The 17,666-nt window shown below is 47.1% G+C and overlaps 1 protein-coding gene across 1 annotated transcript in view; it reads left to right on the top strand.

Annotated features, from left to right (window-relative positions):
• The window catches only part of LOC146859807 (ankyrin repeat and BTB/POZ domain-containing protein 2-like), a 487,880-nt gene that overhangs the window by 385,023 nt on the left and 85,191 nt on the right, over positions 1-17,666 (top strand). Inside the window, exon 4 of the mRNA XM_085643532.1 lies at positions 12,898-13,050. Coding sequence (XP_085499658.1) covers positions 12,898-13,050 — 153 coding nt within the window. The remainder of the gene's footprint in view (positions 1-12,897; positions 13,051-17,666) is intronic.

The following is a 17,666-nucleotide window of genomic DNA, read 5'->3' as shown; positions in this document are numbered from 1 at the left end:
ACTGGGCAGCTGTGTGCTACGCATGCTCCTTGTCCCTAAGGCCTGTGCTATTGACTAATACACTCCTACAAAGAGCCCCACGTGTGAAATAGCATATTTAATAAATAAACCACGCCCTACCATGGTGTTGCTAAAATGAATATTCCTTTCTGGCATTGAGTTTTCGCACCCTCATACATGCAGTCGCAGCTCGCATGACTCGTGAGTGGGGGAGTCGCACGGGGTTTTGTGTGGGGGGGTAAATACATTTATTTTTTATACTTACCTTACTGGGTCCCGCGCCGTCACCGCTCCTGGCCGGTTCCGGCATTCGTGTGTTCCTGAAACAGGAAGAAGGCATTCTCCCTCCCCTCCCGTAAGCCAATCTCAACACTTCAATGGCAGCGTTGTGATTGGTGCGGACAGCTCCCAGCCTGGCACCAGTAGGGAGGCCATGTTCTCTATGTAGGCTGCATTCAGCCTACATTGAGAAAATGTAGAGTACGCATGACTGGTTTGGTCGGCCAAACAGTCAGTGCCCACAACAGTGGCCAAGCCACTCCTTCCCGACCCGCTCACCCGCCTGCCCCCAACCTGCCTTCTGCTTTCTCGCAGGGCGAGAAGCAGAAACATAAAATGGTATTTAAAATACCATTTTATGTTTCTGTTTCTCGCCTTTGCGAGAAAGCAGTGGGGCGACGCTCCTCCGCTCTAATGGAGCTCATCTTGTTACCGCGAACCACTTACATTCATGTATGTATATATGTATTTTCGTGATTTCATGTAATGCAGACTTGGCCCAGGGCATCAGAGCGCTTTACAATAGATCCAAAACCTATCAATAACAAGAGGAAAATACAAAGATACTCCCTGGAAGGGCTGAGCGACACTCTTCGCAGGAGATGACGCGCTTTGGACATATTCATAACACAACATAGCAAATAAAGCTGTGATATGAGGATGACAGGATGTGCATCAATAGACCCCACCAGGTGAGGTTGAACTGCACCTACCAGGAGCGTGAGGAGGTGGGGGGGGCTTAACCTAGGTGACGTTCAAAGAGAAGCGCTTTGAGGTATGTTTTTGCAGGGGTCATGACTAATGCGATGGTCTATCCGAGGGAGTACCACATTCTTCTGGCGCTCACAGAGATAGGCTGGGTCTTGATTAAAGTGGGGGATTACCGAACGTGTTTGTCCCTCTGATGTAAAACTGGACTACAGCTCCCAGAATGCACCGTGGTTGTAAATGATAGCCCAGAGTTGGGGAGATGGAGTGCAGCCCAAGTGGTCATGTGTTATTATTTGCGTCTGAAGCTGAATTACAAGTAACGGGGTAATTCCCAGACACTTATCCACCTGCTAAAACAGGTGTAAAAATATGCATGCAAAATGTCCCAGAATGTGGTGAAATTATTGGAAACGAGTGTGTTAACACCGAGTTCGGAATGTTGTTCTTTCCAGATGTGGAACCTCTAATGGCCCGGTAACGGCGCGTAAACAACGCATGGTAATATTGTGTTCAGCATTACCGTGCTTTATTACCAGCCAATAGCCATGCAGGTCCACAGGCTGCCCCAGCTGGGCAGATTCAATGCCTCGTCCGCGGCATGTGACAGGCTCAGCCCGAGCCCCGCAGGCCCCTGCCGGACCTAGGGGCCAGAGCTCACGGCCTCTCAGAGCTTCAGTTGGCCTCTGGTCAGATGTGACCTCGCATACATGAAAACACACTGTTTGAAAAATAAAAAACAAGGGCCGCAAGGTTACAGAATGTGAACTCTGACACGTGAGGTCAACCGCCCGCTTCACCTGCCTGTACCAAAATTCGTGTAATTTTGCAAAGAGTTGTTAAAAGATGTTTTAGAATCGCTGACATTTCCCGAGAGCCGGAGGCCAGGACCCTGTGACCTCTGCGATGGATAATATACAATAACCTGCTTGTCGGGGGCTTGGGAGGTCCGCGTGAAGCCCCCGGGGTCAGGTGCGGGGCTGGTGTCAAGTGAGACCACCCGGCCTAGAGGGTGAGACCCAGGTACTCTGTGACTGTCAGGCACGGTGTAGCAGCACCCACGGTCCGCGTGCCATCTCCGGCCGAGGTGCCCACGTGGGGCAGAAGCACCCACCGCCTGCCATCTGCGGCAAGGTGCCCACCCGGGATAGAAACACTAACCCTGGGCCATCTCAGGCCGAGGAACCCACGCGGAGTAGAAGCAGCTACCGCCTGCCATCTCCGGCCAAGGTGCCCCTCGTGAGGTAGAGGCACCCACCGCGTGCCATCTCAGGCCAAGGTGCCCACGTGGGGTCTTTAAAATCCAATGTCATGGCACAGACAAACCCCGGGCCATCTCAGGCCAAGGTGCCCACACAGGGTAGAAGCACACACCGTGTGTCATCTCAGGCCAAGGAGCCCGCGCAGGGTAGAAACACTCACCCCAAGCCATCTCAGGCCGAGGTGCCCATGTGGGGTAAAACCACTCACCAAGGGCCATCTCAGGCCGAGGAGCCCATGCGGAGTGGAAGCACTCACCCCAGGCCATCTCAGGCTGAGGAGCCCACGTAGAGTGGAAGCACTCACCCCGGGCCATCTCAGGCAGAGGAGCCCACGCGGAGTAGAAGCACTCACCCCGGGCCATCTCAGGCTGAGGAGCCCATGCGGAGTAGAAGCACTCACCCCGGGCCATCTCAGGCAGAGGAGCCCACGCGGAGTAGAAGCACTCACCCCGGGCCATCTCAGGCTGAGGAGCCCACGCGGTGTAGAAGCACTCACCCCAGGCCATCTCAGGCTGAGGAGCCCATGTAGAGTGGAAGCACTCACCCCGGGCCATCTCAGGCAGAGGAGCCCACGCGGAGTAGAAGCACTCACCCCAGGCCATCTCAGGCTGAGGAGCCCACGCAGAGTGGAAGCACTCACCCCGAGCCATCTCAGGCAGAGGAGCCCACGCGGAGTAGAAGCACTCACCCCGGGCCATCTCAGGCTGAGGAGCCCACGCGGAGTAGAAGCACTCACCCCAGGCCATCTCAGGCTGAGGAGCCCACGTAGAGTGGAAGCACTCACCCCGGGCCATCTCAGGCAGAGGAGCCCACGCGGAGTAGAAGCACTCACCCCGGGCCATCTCAGGCTGAGGAGCCCACGTAGAGTGGAAGCACTCACCCCGGGCCATCTCAGGCAGAGGAGCCCACGCGGAGTAGAAGCACTCACCCCGGGCCATCTCAGGCTGAGGTGCCAACGCAGTGTAGAAGCACTCACCCCGGGCCTTCTCAGGCAGAGGAGCCCACGTGGAGTTGAAGTACTCACCACGGTCCATCTCAGGCCGAGAAGCCCACGCGGAGTAGAAGCCCTCACCCCGAGCCATCTTAGGCTGAGGTGCCCACGTGGAGTAGAAGCACTCCCGCTGGACCATCTCAGGCCAAGGTGCCCACGCAAAGTAGAAGCACTCTCCCAGAGCCATCTCAGGCCGAGGTGCCCATGCCTGGTAGAAATACTCACCCAGGCCATCTCAGGCCGAGGTGCCGACGCAGAGTAGAAGCACCCACCGTGTTCCATCTCAGCCCGCGGTGCCCACACGGAGTAGAAGCACTCCCTCTTAGGCCATCTCAGACCGAGTTGCCCACGCAAAGTAGAAGCACTCAACGTAAGCTATCTCAGGCCGAGGACCCACGCGGAGTAGAAGTACTCACCTCAGGCCATGTCAGGCCGAGTTGCCCACGCAGAGTAGAAACACTCACCTTGTGCCATCTCAGGCCGAGTTGCCTGCATGGTATCTTACAAACCCAGCCTTATGGCACAGACACACACTAGGCCATCTCAGGCCGAGGTATCCACACGGGGTCTCTTCAATCAGGCCTCATAGCAGAGACGTGCACCCCTTGACCATCTGGTCGAGGTGCCCACACAGGATTTCTGAAATTCATCCTCCTGGCACAGGCACACATGAGCCATGCCAGAATGAGTTGCGCAGATAGGGTGTCTGAAATTCAACCTCATGGTACAGACACTCATCCATGGGCCAAGAGACCACTAAGTGCCCACACGAGATCCCTGAAACGCAACTTGAGGGCACAGATACCCACCCATTGGCCATGTCAGGGTGAGGTGCCCAAATACAGAGACCCATCCCTGAACTGTGTGACGGAAAGGTGCCCACTCAAGATCTCTGAAATACAACCTCATGACACCGACACCCACCCTTGGGGCATGGTCCAGACACCATCCCTGGTCCATCCCAGGGTGAAGCGCCCATATGGAATCCTTGAAATACATCAGAGGATGCATGCCATTAGCCCGTGGGTATCTCAGCCGTGGTGCCCACATGGGACGTCTGAAGCCACCCGTCCTGCATCTGGAGTGTACAGGATGAGTAACTACGCTCTCAGTAACGTCGTCAGTATATATAAAGAAATACAGCCTTCATGCCCAAGCTACCGGGCATTCTTAGTACCTGCCAGTATTTAAGTGTCTTAGCAGAATATGTTATTTAGCCCCTTTTTGGTCACTGGGTGTATGTATATTTAAAGAAGCAGTATACATATGTATACAGGGTCAAATACTTGATTTGACTGAGAAATGGGAAATTTATACAGCTAGCAGAAAAAGGCTGAAAGCTTACACTTAGGTAAGTTGGGCCCACATATTCAATAGACATGATCCATATTTCACATTTATTCTGTGGAGGGGCAGTTCCCACACGGCTGCGCATAAAATGTTTGTTTAAAACTTCAACTTTAATTTCAAAAATAAGAAAAGAAACGTTTAAAGTTTTAAACCAAATATTCAATTTCTAATGCAGTCTGTGTATTTGGCAAACAGTTTAAAAGTAAAATATTCGAAAAAGTTAATTTTTCTCATTTTTTTTCAGGATATAAATCTTGCTGTTAGGAACCATAACTATTAAATCCCACATCTAACCTTAAATATAACCCATCACCTACTCCTTAATGTTACATACCCAAACTTGCAACCTCTAACTCTAACACTAAACTCATAATTTACCCATACCTATCCATAACCTAACCTAATCTGTCACCCCATCTCTAACCCTAACAGTATCCATTAGCATAGATCCATCTCTTAGCCTTGCCCTCAGATCAGCTCTAACAGTAATGCTATCACCATCCCTAACCCAGACCACCAACCTGCCCCTAACCATAACTGTGTATGTCATTCTCACCCTATCTTTAACCATTACCCTTGCACTAACGCAGCCCACCCCTAGCGCAGTTCATCACCCTATCTCTAACCCTTACAGTATATATTATCATAAACCTCTTACCTGTACCTTATCTCTAACCATAATTATTAAACCGAACCCTAAAGAAGACTGTCAACCGGTCCCTAACCTTAACAATGCATGTAACCCTCACCCTATCTCTGGCTATTAGCCTTACACTAATGCTAGCCCATCACCCTACCTCAAACCGGAACAGTATCCATTATCATAAACCTCTTACCCTTACCTGATCTCTGACCATAACCCTATCACTAAACCTAAACCAGACTGCCGACCAGTCACTAGCAGTGCTTTTAACCCTAACCCTATCTCTAGCCATGAGCCTCACACTAACCCTAGCCCCCCTCTTCACCAAGACCATCACCCTATTGCTAACCCTAACAATACTCATTATCATAAACCACTTACCCTTACCTGATCTCTTACCATAATCCTATCACGAAACCAGACCGCCAAGTGGACCCTACCCCTGAGAGTGTTTATACGCCTAACCTTAACTCCAGCCATTACCCTTACATTAACTTTAGCCCACCCCGAACTTTAATGCACAATCATATAGACCTTTGCTCCAAAGCTAATAGTAAACCCTTCTCTTACATGTTTTAATCTTTGCAATTCGGTCTTATTTTTATGTCGTTGTAACTCTTGGTTATTTTTATTTTTTGTATTGTTTTGATTTTTGTACTAATGCAGTGCTTGCCTGAAAGACTATCTTTTTCATTGCAGGACAGTCTTTTCATTAATGAGGATACAGCATTGGGTATTTGTGAGCACCACATTTCATTGCAGCGCACTCCCTTAGCATTCCAGCACCTGTCCTTTACTAGACATAGGCATGTGAGCCTCCCAATGCATTCTGGTCTCTGCAGTCTTCTTATCACATTTCACTACTGTTCATTCAAGGAGGGCACACCATCATTGTACCATTACAAACCTACATTTTTAAAAAAAAATTCTGTGTAAATCCTGTTGAGAAATTTCTGGATAACTTCTCTATGCAGATTTCATTCTCATTGAAAATCTTCAGGAAAAGCGAAGTCCACACCTTTTCAGGCTGAAGGTGCTGGCCATGCGTCTGTGAGAGTCCATTTTGGTGCCAATGCCGTCCAGGAATTGTGTACTGACCGTGAACTCACACAACTCCATATCTTAAACTAATTTTACAGCAGCACACACCCTCAGCACTCCAGCACGTGTCCTCTGGTAGGCACACATGTGAGCTTCCCTAGGTATTCTGGTCACTGTAGTCTTTTTGTAATAATTCCTCATTTCAGTACTGTTCGAACTCTGTGCCACACAGTTATTCTACAATGCTGCTACTCTTTCCATTTTTAGAGTCTAAATACTGTCCACAAATGCCTGAGCAACTTTCCTATGCTCACATTATGTGTGAGGACTGACGCTGACAGAGGTGACTGCCCAGGCTCTGTAGGTAATGAGTGCGGTGTAGGTTTTGCACAGCCCTAAAAGGGCCAGCTGTTAATTGATGGTACCTCAGCTAAGGCGGAGGAGCATCGCCCCACTGAGCAGGCCAAAAAGGAAAAAATAAAATGAAAACACATTGTTATTATCATTTTCTTTTCTGTCCTTGCCCAGCTGGGTAGGGGCGGGCGGGGCACTTTGCTCGATAAGCAGGGCAGGATTGGTTTGCCGACTCCAAGTGCGCAAGATGCTTTGGCCAGCCATCTTGGGCCGGCCAAACCATCATACGCACTTTGCATTACAGCCTGGGTGCAGAACAGAACATTCCCAGCCTCCCATTCTCTGGCTGAGCGCCGAACCACAGCGCTCTGACCAATCACTAGGCTGCATTGCAGTGTTATGATTGGCTATGATGGGGCTAGGAGCCGGGTGCTCCCTGCCCTGGAAATGGGTAAAGAGGACCGAGGGGCGGCGGCGGCAACAGGTAAGTGTTACATTTTTGTTTTATATACTCCCTCCTCTCCCCGCGCGACCAGCCGACACTGTTGCTCTTCCTTGCAAGGCATCTCTCCGCCTCTCTGGCACCATCATCTTCCTCCGCTCGACCACTCCTACCATAACAAGGCAGAGCCATACTATCAACCCTAAACCCCAATGTCCGTTTCCTGCTTTTGACGGCTAAGCAGAGGAGGCCCAATGAAAGCCCATTCACCAGGTGCTCATTTCCTGTGTTTATGAATTATAAATGGAGGCCATGTTCCCTGCGCCCCATCCACTGCCGCCACTTACAAACCATTCAAAGGCTCCTTGTTCTTAATGACAGACCACTCAGGCTCCACGCGACATCTACGGCGGAGTACAGGGCAGCCTATGCTGGGGCGCGCAGTGCACTCCTTCTTTGGACCTCTTTGTTCACAAAACTTTGGATCAAGCTAGTGTTTATACTTTAACAGAAGTCTTTTGGTTACTTTGAAGAATTGCAACACTTAGCAGAAAGGCTACACTGTTTTAATTTACTTCTACTCTAAGGCCCCAAACCAGAAAGACTTTGCATCAATTTGTGAGTCTTGTTCAACGCAAACCTAGCGCAAAGTCTACTGGTGGGATTCACAATGCAGTACAAATTGTGATTGCGGTTCTCTGCGCCCCATGGGTGCTGCATGGGTGTCCCCATGGAAGCACCCCGGGGTTTGGACTCAAATTGCTATCTACAAAGAATCACACACAGGGATTTACGCCCAAATGCTGTGCCTGCCTGATGCTGGCGTGCAGAGGAGAAATGTCATATCTCCTCTTCTTTGCCTCCTTTCAAGTGTGCTGCATAGGACGTCACCCATGCCAAGGGGCAAACGCCTCCCAGCAAAGCTTTTTGTACAAGGAGGAGCCCCTTGCTGGGCAAAAACCAAGATGACCGATATGTAATCAGACTTGTACTATTGGCAAATTGTGCCAGTGTTGGCACATGGCAGCCAAAGGAGCGTCAAAGCAGGTAGGGACAGAAGAGCCCCACATCTTAGTAGAAATCGGGGTCGGATTGGGATCACACTTCGGCCGGGCACTCCCAAAAAAGTGGCCCACATTCCTGGATCACGCCTGCTCACGAAACAGCATTTGGCTAGTCTCAACGGGCTCATTTTTAAAGAAATGTTTGATAAATTTGATAACCAGCATTACCCTTATTTTCATGCCCTTGCCAGTACGAAAATGAAGAAAGACACCTAAAGCAGGTATTTTCTCCCCTGATCAATATGTACTTTAAAGTTTGAACAGTAAACGTTAGGTGAAAGCAGTTTAAAATGTGGTCTAAAGCTTCTTCAATGATCCGTGACTGAGAGTCAAAACTAAACAAAGGAAGAAAAGCCATGTTAAGAAGGAATACAGACTTTTTTATTATTGAATAAAGAATCCTCTCTAGCAAGTTCCAGCCTTTGCAGATTCATAAAAAATGAGCAAACAGAAGATTATTTTTTTTTATTGTAGTTTTATATAGCGTAAACTCGGCCAAAGGGCGCGATTGTATCAGCACCAGTTACATTACAAAATATCAAATTCATTTTTATTTAAGGCCTTGCGCAATTAAGTCATTTGCCCAGGATCACAGAATGTTGAGGTGAGGCTGAGACTCCAACCTGTTTCCACAGTTCCACATTCAGCAGCTCTGACCCTAACATTACATTATCAAATGTTTCTGCTCTGGGAAAGGTGCTTCACAGCGAGGTTTGTAAAAACATACACCCCAACACCCCACCACCAAGGCCTGAATGGCACTGTAGCCGAGGTGCCAAGGACAGGCCCTCCGCAAGGCCATTCACTTACTCACCCCAGCCCAGCCAACTGTAGCCTCAGGGTGACGGCCTGGCAGGGGAGGGGTGAAGAAAAGCACAGAGCTGCTGCCGCTCCGGGGGAGCCCGGGTGATAATGGCCCGCAGCACGGGAGGGGACATTGCACGGGCCCCTCGGGAGGCCAAGATAAAGTCTGCAGTCTTACAGTGACCTTGTGGAAAGACAACAAGGCTTCCCAATCCGATGCTGGTGGACATGGCGCTGTTCTGCCCTCTCAAATGCACTCAACGCAGCACAGCAACGGTACTTGCTGCGCTGCGTGAAGTCTTTGTAAATCTGGCCCTGAGTACCCTAAGCTATTTTATTTCTTGTTCATCAGTATGGAGCAGAGACTCTGTTTGGCACCTCGCTTGACAAAAGTTATTCGAGTGTATTGAAAGGAAGATTTTGGCAGAGTCCCATAGTTAAGGCTACAACGCACTAGCTAAGTTACTGCACTTTGACAACAGCCTCCAACCCAGACACCCCTCTTCACAGAGCCGCACCAACATGGCGGAGGGACTCCGAATGTGTCAGGGTTCGCCTCGAGGGACACGTTGTGCTGAACAGTAATTTCCCATTCAGACCTAACAGGGCAGTGCTTGTAAAAAAATGAGTGCCAGGTCCCTCACGAGAAGACAGTGGTGCAGCGTGCACCACCCATTACCCCTGCCAGGACTGCCAATGACCCTGCCAACACAACTACTAACCAGCACACTCCTGTGACACTTAACACTATTCCGGATGCCCTGCTCTGTAAGGATGGCTTGGGCAGCAGGCATCAGTCCTTTTTAATGTGTATTGCATTAAAAAACGACTGTGTATTGTTCATTCCCAAGTTAGACAGACAGTGCCATCATGTGGTAGACTGTCTTAAGTGCCGGTGTTGACAATAAAGTGCCGGTGCCGAGAACCGGAAACCACCGGTTCAAATTTGCTCTGTGACTAGGGTTTCTTTTATTTGAATAGTGAAACTCAAAATTGGCTGAATGGAACTTCACAATCCGCCTATGTAGTGCATTTCTGGTTTCCAAATGTGAAATGGTGTTCGCTAGATTTTTAGATAAATTACATCACAGCAAAAAGAGGTTTGGTATTGATAGTGGGTAGCAACGCCTCGTCAGGGGTAGTAAGTGCTACATACACTCATTGACGAAGATCAGAAAGGACACAAAGCTGATCGGACGCACCTCTCCATCTGGCATCACTTTCACATTCTCCTCCGCTCTCCAGTCTCCATGAAATGTAGCTCTGAGTGGGCCCGCTTCAGTGCGCTCCAGAACGCTCCGAGTCTTCACAATTGTTCACCAGCTGCGACGGAGTCTCACACATTGCACAGGTGCCCGAGGCGTGGCGTTCATGTGACTTTATCCGCTCCCGTGCACATATTCTGTGGCTAGCCAGATAAGTGCAACTGTTGGGTGTAATTGTGAGCTCTCCGCCATGGATGTCAGCTGGAGCCGTGCATTCAGTGTGTCATATCACCATCGCACCCCACTCATGTGATATCTGCCGCTTTGAAGGGGCCAGGCATGTGCTATGAACGCCCGTGTGCAAACCACTGTAGCAGCTATTCTGAAAAAATAATAAATTTCACCGTGATTTGGGCCCAGTATCCCTTCCCTATGCCGCTTTAAAACGATGTTTGCATGCAACCCTTTATGTAGTCGGGGAGAATAAACACAGGGATTTAAAATTAGAGGCAAGCAGATCTATCCTCAAACATGTTAAACTGGTAACTTGGTAAATATATGCATGTTTTGTATGAAATTGAAACCTGATCACTTGCACAGTTATGTATGTATCTGTGTTAGAAAGGGGGAGATAAAGGACTCAGTGATCATGAAGAGACTACATTACAGTGTCTAGCAATTTCCTACACGTAGTCCACTCTATAAGTGTCCTCAACTCAAAATGTGTGTGATAATAGCAAAGAGGCCAAGGACTGAATGGGCACAAAGACTGCTCTTCATTGTTAGCAACATGTAATTATGACTGGTACTCCACCAGCCAGCGCAAGTGATGCCACCATGGAGAGGCAGTCTGTGTATTGCATTTTAGTGTAGATGTGTGTCGGTGTGTACGTTCACGTGCATGATTACTAGTGCGTCTGCGTGAATTGCTGTGTTTGAGCAATCGCATATTGAGGTGCCAGCACCACCCCCCCCCCCCCCATTCTGCTGCTAGGGCAGTGGTCTGTTGTGAGAAAGCTTCAGTCTTCTGGACTGCATGCTGAGCTCTTTGATTGGCTAGCACACTTATTGGGAGGCAGAATCTGGTGGTCGGTATCTAAGTAACCGACATATGCTGTCACTAATCATATAAAGTACTTTTCTGAGAAAATGTGCTTTATTTTTAGTCTTACAGTTGGTAACAGAGCCTAAAGTGTCCAATCTCTCAGCAAGACAACCATTTCTGAGTGGCTGTCGGTGTGTGATTAGGGGCTAGTGAATGACGGAACTTTTGCAGTTCCCACCATGGGGGTTTAAACACCTAAAGTTCAAAGTCAGAAGTTTGTGGGATTCAAAGGGAAATTCATTATGACTTGTCAGATTTTCAAATAGTTGTCCTCTTGTGTTACAGTCAAGGGACGATTCTAGAGTCTAATTGGCATTCGATTTTGTGTTACAATCCTCTACACGGCGCTCTAGTTCCCACTGATTATTACTGAAAAAGCGGCGTTAGCCAGCCCCAGCACAGTTTGGTCCCAAATGGAGTTTGCAATTCTGATTATCTATCCGGATTTCCGATTTTAATTTCAAATTCTCGTTGACTTGTAATTTAGAATCCTTTCCATGTAAAGCAAATTAACATGATTTCCAATTTTAACTGGTCACTTTTGAAAAGCTAACTAGTCTTCTGAAATTTCGAATATCTGGTTCACAACCTTTCACTTAAATGTAAATAACTCCATGTGGGTATTAAAAACGGAAATTCAGTAGGGATTCCACTTAGATTCTAATTGTACACTGACTAGCCGTTGTGGCTGGTCGCCATTGCACTGTAAATGCTCTGCAGGGCAGCTGGGCGTAGAGAAGTCAAACTTCCCAATTAAGATCCTGAATGAAAAATCTGAATTTCTAAAGACTGAAGAAGCTGCGGAGTGACAACCATGGGTTCGTAGTAACCAAACAGGGCTCAGAGTAAGAAACTGGAACAGTGTATGACTATTTTTCTTTCTTTTTAAAAATGTTTTTTATTTATCAAATTTGCCTTTATTTCACCTGGACATTGCCGGCAGACCATACATGTCAAACTTTGTGGACATTTTCCCCCCACTTTTACATAATGTAGACAGTCCGAACGAGGTGACTTAGTAATGGCGACAAGGAACATACTTTTAGTTCCAACTTCAAAATATGATCCCCAAATAGCAATGTGTCGGTAAATATAGTTTGTTATGTAGTGGATGTTAACATATTCAAGATAACAATTGTAGAGTTGCTAGAAGGCAAGCATTGAGCTACAATTACGTCATCGTTTTGTCTTGATGGAATGGTATTTCAAGCAACTATTCAGAATTCTGCATGACCAATCATGAGTCAGAATAATGAGCCAGGAACTAGACTAACCAATCAGAATTCCATCGGACTATTCGGGATTCTGAATAATAATTATGATCACAGATGATCTGTTGGTTTGGAAGGAACTAATTGGAATTCTGAATGAACAATTGGGATTCTAAATAATCAATTAGAATTCTGAAAGACTGATCTGAATTCAACATGGCTAATTTGAATTTCACATCTAAGTTCCTGTAAAAGATTTGATGTCTATATCTATTCAATATAGAATATGTTCAGATTTGTAATTTATGTATATGCTTACCCTTGCTGCGATATTTTTAAATGTAAGACGTTGTCAAATATTATAGTCCTTTATCCTGGACACACTCAAGGTTGTATCCCACTCTAATACACGTTGTTTCCCTTGCTTTCTCTGTACAGGCCATTTATGTTGCTCCCGCCACTGATGGAATGGATGCGGGTGGCCATCACCTACGCTGAGCACCGGCGCAGCCTTACCGTTGACAGCGACGACATTCGGCAGACGGCGCGACTACTGCTCCCAGGACTGGACTGCGAGCCCCGACAACTGAAGTATGTGTGATTCTCACCCTCTTAATTTCTTCCGACAGATGCTATTTATTTCAAGTGGAGGTGGGTATGCAGGGGATCTGCAGAATTTTGAGGTAGACCAGAAGTAAGCGCTGAGTCTGTTGCATGTCGGGATCAGCCCGTCTCAGACTTTCTCCTAAAGACATGCACGTATCTTAATAGCCGCCACCTGTTTTTGTGGGTGTATTTCTTTAAGATAAGAATGTATTTATATTGGTGTTTCAACGAAAGATGTGGGGATGCAGACGACAAGGAAGATAAGTGGTGGAAAAAACATTATTCTATTTGAATTATTGTAGGAAGCTGGGTTTCTGTTGCAGTAACCCCCCTCACCCACCACTTTTTGCCAGACTACTGATGCACTTTGACTTGATGTGTCCTGGGTCCCTGCCAATCTGGTTCCCAGGACCTGTGTTCTTTCCCAAAACTTGTCCTTGTACCCCCAATTGGAACCTCTCTGGCCACATGTCAGTCCCTTGTAAAAGGTACCATGGGTACCACGGACCCTGTGAGCAGGGAAGACCTCCAAGGGCTGCAGCATTTATTTTGCCACCCCTACAGGCCCTGTACCTACCTACCTACCTACCTACCTACCTACCTACCTACACACACACACACACACACACACACACACACACCCCCATTACAGGCTGTGTGTTGTAGTGCAGAACAAAGTGAAGAGTCAGCATGGCACACATTCCTGTGTGCCATGCCTACAGCACACTGCCCTGGCATAGGTCAGCCACCTCTCTAGCTGGGTGCGCTATACCAGTGGGGAGGGTACAGATGCATGAGGTCGAAGCCCAGAAAGAAAGCCTTTCCTGGACAGAGGTAGTCCTCCTACCCCAGGTCAGAAAGAGATTGTGGTCACTCCCCCACGTGTGGTAAGCACACTAAGGGTGTAGTCACACTAAGGTCAGTAGCCCATTGGCTACTGACCTCGAGACCCCTACAATGCCCCATAAATACAGTATTTAGAACCAAGAAGACAGATTCCTGCAACCTACAAAGAAGATGGACGAAAGAAGATGCCCAGCAGAGGAGACTGCAGAGAAGGACTTACTTGGCCTCAGTCCTACCAGCCCTACCAGCCCGTCTGCAGTTTCCAGAGATCCTACGCCAAAAGTCGCCTTGTCCTGCAGCCAGCGATCTCCAGAACCCTGGGAAGACAGACTGACATCAACAAAGACTGGATCTTCTGTGAACAGCAGCTCTGTTCAAAAGAAACACCAAACAAAGACTCCGAGCCTGCTGAGGAAAAAGAAACCCGACGCCTGGAACAACCACTGCACCCGACACCTACGGCCAGAATCCGGGGATCACACCAGGCCTAGCAAGGTCACCCAGCGCTTCGAGTCCACCTTGGGTTGACCCTTTCAGGACTCCCCGACATCGCCTGCATCCTCTGCACAGAGACCCCCCCCTACCACGGGTGGCCCAGTAAGGTGAAATCTGACCTCAAATGACACCCCTGCATGTAGCCACCCTGCGCCTTGGAGAAGAGAACCCGAAGTGCACCTACGTCCTTGAGCCCTCTATCTTACCTGCCCAGCTGCTGGTTCCTCCCGGAAGTCTTCCTGGACCAAGTCTGCAGCCAAAATCCAAAACGGGCAACTCCCATTGAAAAGAACTGGGCACCGACCCCAAAATATCACCCTGCACCCAGCTGCCGCTGCGCGTGTTTTTTGGGTGCTAACTCGGATCCCCCTTTGCCCTGAGCCTAACACCAGCCGCTTTGCTCCTACAACCTTGTGACCTGCTCGTGAGCAGCCACCAACAGAAGGCCTCCTTTCCCCCATTGGATAACATTGGGCCTACGCGCCCTGCACCCAGCCGCCCCTGCGCCGCTGTGGGTGCACTTTGTGTGCTAAACCAGATCCCCTTTTGCCCTGAGCCTAACACCAGGAGGTTGGCTCCCACAACCTTGCGGCCTGCTCGTCAGCAGCCACCAACCGGAGGCCTCCTATTGGGCCTCAGCACTCTGGACCCGGTCGCCCTAGTGCCGCTGAGGGTGTTTTGAGAGTGCATCCTCGATCCTGGGAGAAACCCTGTATTAACCCCAGAATACCAACTCCCACACATAAGTACTTACCTACAAACCGTTAACTTCATTTCCTTCCATGGGATTGCATTGACTGCTTTTCCTTGAAAATTCTTCGAAGTGTGGAGTTGGTTTGTATGAAATCTTGAAAAACTGCAAATGTGTAAAAAGTGATTTACTTACCTTTTGTCTAGGAAATGTCTTGGGGTGATATCTACTCTGTCATAAAAAGTTACTCCCAAGAACATCAATCTAATAATATCTAGCTCGAAAAAAATCCAAAATTGTTTCTCCAAATGACAATTTGTTCTAATTTGAAAAATACTTCAAAGGTGTACACAGAATTAGATCTGACCATTTAGAAATAATCGAAACAATGCTTTTCAAGAGTTAAATTAGTGGGAATATGTAAGGTATCATGTTTCTTATTCAGTTAATATTTTTGTAAATAAAATGAACACTTTACATGTACTATTTTACACACCTTCACAAAAGGTTACACCTGTTATGTCATACATTAGAAACAAGAAATGTGCAAACTGAAATACAATAGATCACATCAAACAAAACATTAAAGTATATGCAAGTATATGCAAGGAGTTGATCCTAAAACATAAACAGATAGGTTTAAGTGTCTAGTGTCCTACGCTACCATATACTAAGGTAAGTCTCAATTTATACATTCAATGTATAACATTGTCCATATATGTGTGCATTACCTGCGGTGTTATTCACGATCCCATGTGTACAATATGCTATGATCGGACCCCATTTCAAAATAGGGCCAAGCAGTACCGGCTTGGACTGCAGATAAGAGGGTATACATTGAGAATGATCTCTTGTATATTCCCACTTATTGAACTCTTGAAGATCGCTGTTTTGATTATTTCTATTGGCACAATCTAATTTTGTGTACACCTTTGAAATTAGAACAAGTCAAGTAATTAACGTTTTTAGAATTTACTTTTAGTTTTTTTTAGCTAGGTATTAATAGATTGATGGCCCCCCTCACCCTGTCCCACGCTCCTGCCTCGTGAACACAGCCTTTGGCCATGCACAGATACCTTAGTCCTACGGTCCCCGCACCATGAAAATAGGAAAAAATTTATAGGATGCACTGATCCTCTGGGGCCAAAATAATAAAAACATTTTTGGGGGGTTTCAGCGATCTCATGGGTGTCTTGTGGGAGCCAGTGATGCTCCCTGGTCTTGCGGGAACATAAATTGTTTTGTAAAAAAGGGTCAGGGCCTGAATATCTGTGGTGGCTTTCTGCAAAAAGGCTTACGTGGGGTAGGGGCTCCCAATTGGGGGGGTTGGACTCAGAGCCTGGCCGCTGACCAACCGCACGCCGGCTGTGTACAGGGAGGGTTGGCTCCCAGCGGGAGGCTGGGCGCAGGGCCTGACTCAGTCTTATGCTCTCACATATTACAACACTCATGACAAGTTCTTTTACATCATTGATAACATTACTGATGACAACTGAACTGACATTATTGACGACAACACTGTGCGTGGTGGCGGCACGAGTTATAGTTACTTGATATAACTAGAACTCTTGAATTTCAGTATTTACTAGAACATCACTTTAGCCTTTATTTTTCAGTGAAAAAAAAATATATAACATATATATATCTATAAATATATAATATATATTATAGTGTATATATACCCACACACACACACACATTTATATAGATATAATGTGTAACTCAGTTGGTTGACTTGTCCATGGCAGAAAACATAAGCCACAAGTCTAAATACCAGCAGGACAAACAAAGTCTTTTGGTTGGGCAATGGGATTCTTTAGGAAACTTTCAAAAGTTCCCTGCAGGGTTTATTGCCTACTACAGAAGTGTAGTTATCATGTAAAATGTAATGTCTTTTTTCTTGCTGCCCAAGGGCTGCTTCAAGTGGTCATTTCATTAGATTACAGTGCATTTTTCTCCTCCATTACATTATAGTAATTATGGACATTACCGAGACATATGACATAATACCATACACGCACAGTAAGTTTCACAAATGTCGCTAGCTGCCTTTTATCTCAGTATGTTTAAATTACCGGCTGTAGAGAAAAATATTGCTGCGGTTATTCCGCAATTTTATGTCCCAGTTTTTCAATACAATGATAATGGAGACAGGCAATGCTATTACCAATTCACCCATTACCACCATGTTAACTGACCAAGAGTATAAAGTCTATCGCTTTTCGTAATTATATAATTGTTAATATTATGAAATGAACTGTAGCTCTTGTGATTACAATTTCTCCTTTTAGCACTATCTTGGCTGTTATTATTATTATTATTATTTTTTTTTTTTAAAGACCTTTATTGCATTGTTTCATGATACACAGCTTCCAGCCTACAACCCCTCGGGCTGGCTGCTCAGTATGTAGCACAGGCATTGCTTCGTATAGTACACAGCCCATTGCCGTCAACCCGGGGGTACGGCGGCGTTTTAAAGTGCAAGTGTCTCACAGTTTGAAGGAGGATAGTGAAGGTCTCATTTTCTCTTTGTTGTAGCCATAAAACAAGAACATGTTTCAAGAATATC

Source organism: Triturus cristatus, chromosome 3_1 (assembly GCF_964204655.1).
Source record: "Triturus cristatus chromosome 3_1, aTriCri1.1, whole genome shotgun sequence".
NCBI lineage: Eukaryota > Metazoa > Chordata > Amphibia > Caudata > Salamandridae > Triturus > Triturus cristatus.
The sequence above is the reverse complement of the archived record's forward strand: the minus strand, read 5'-3'. Positions and strand labels throughout refer to the sequence as shown.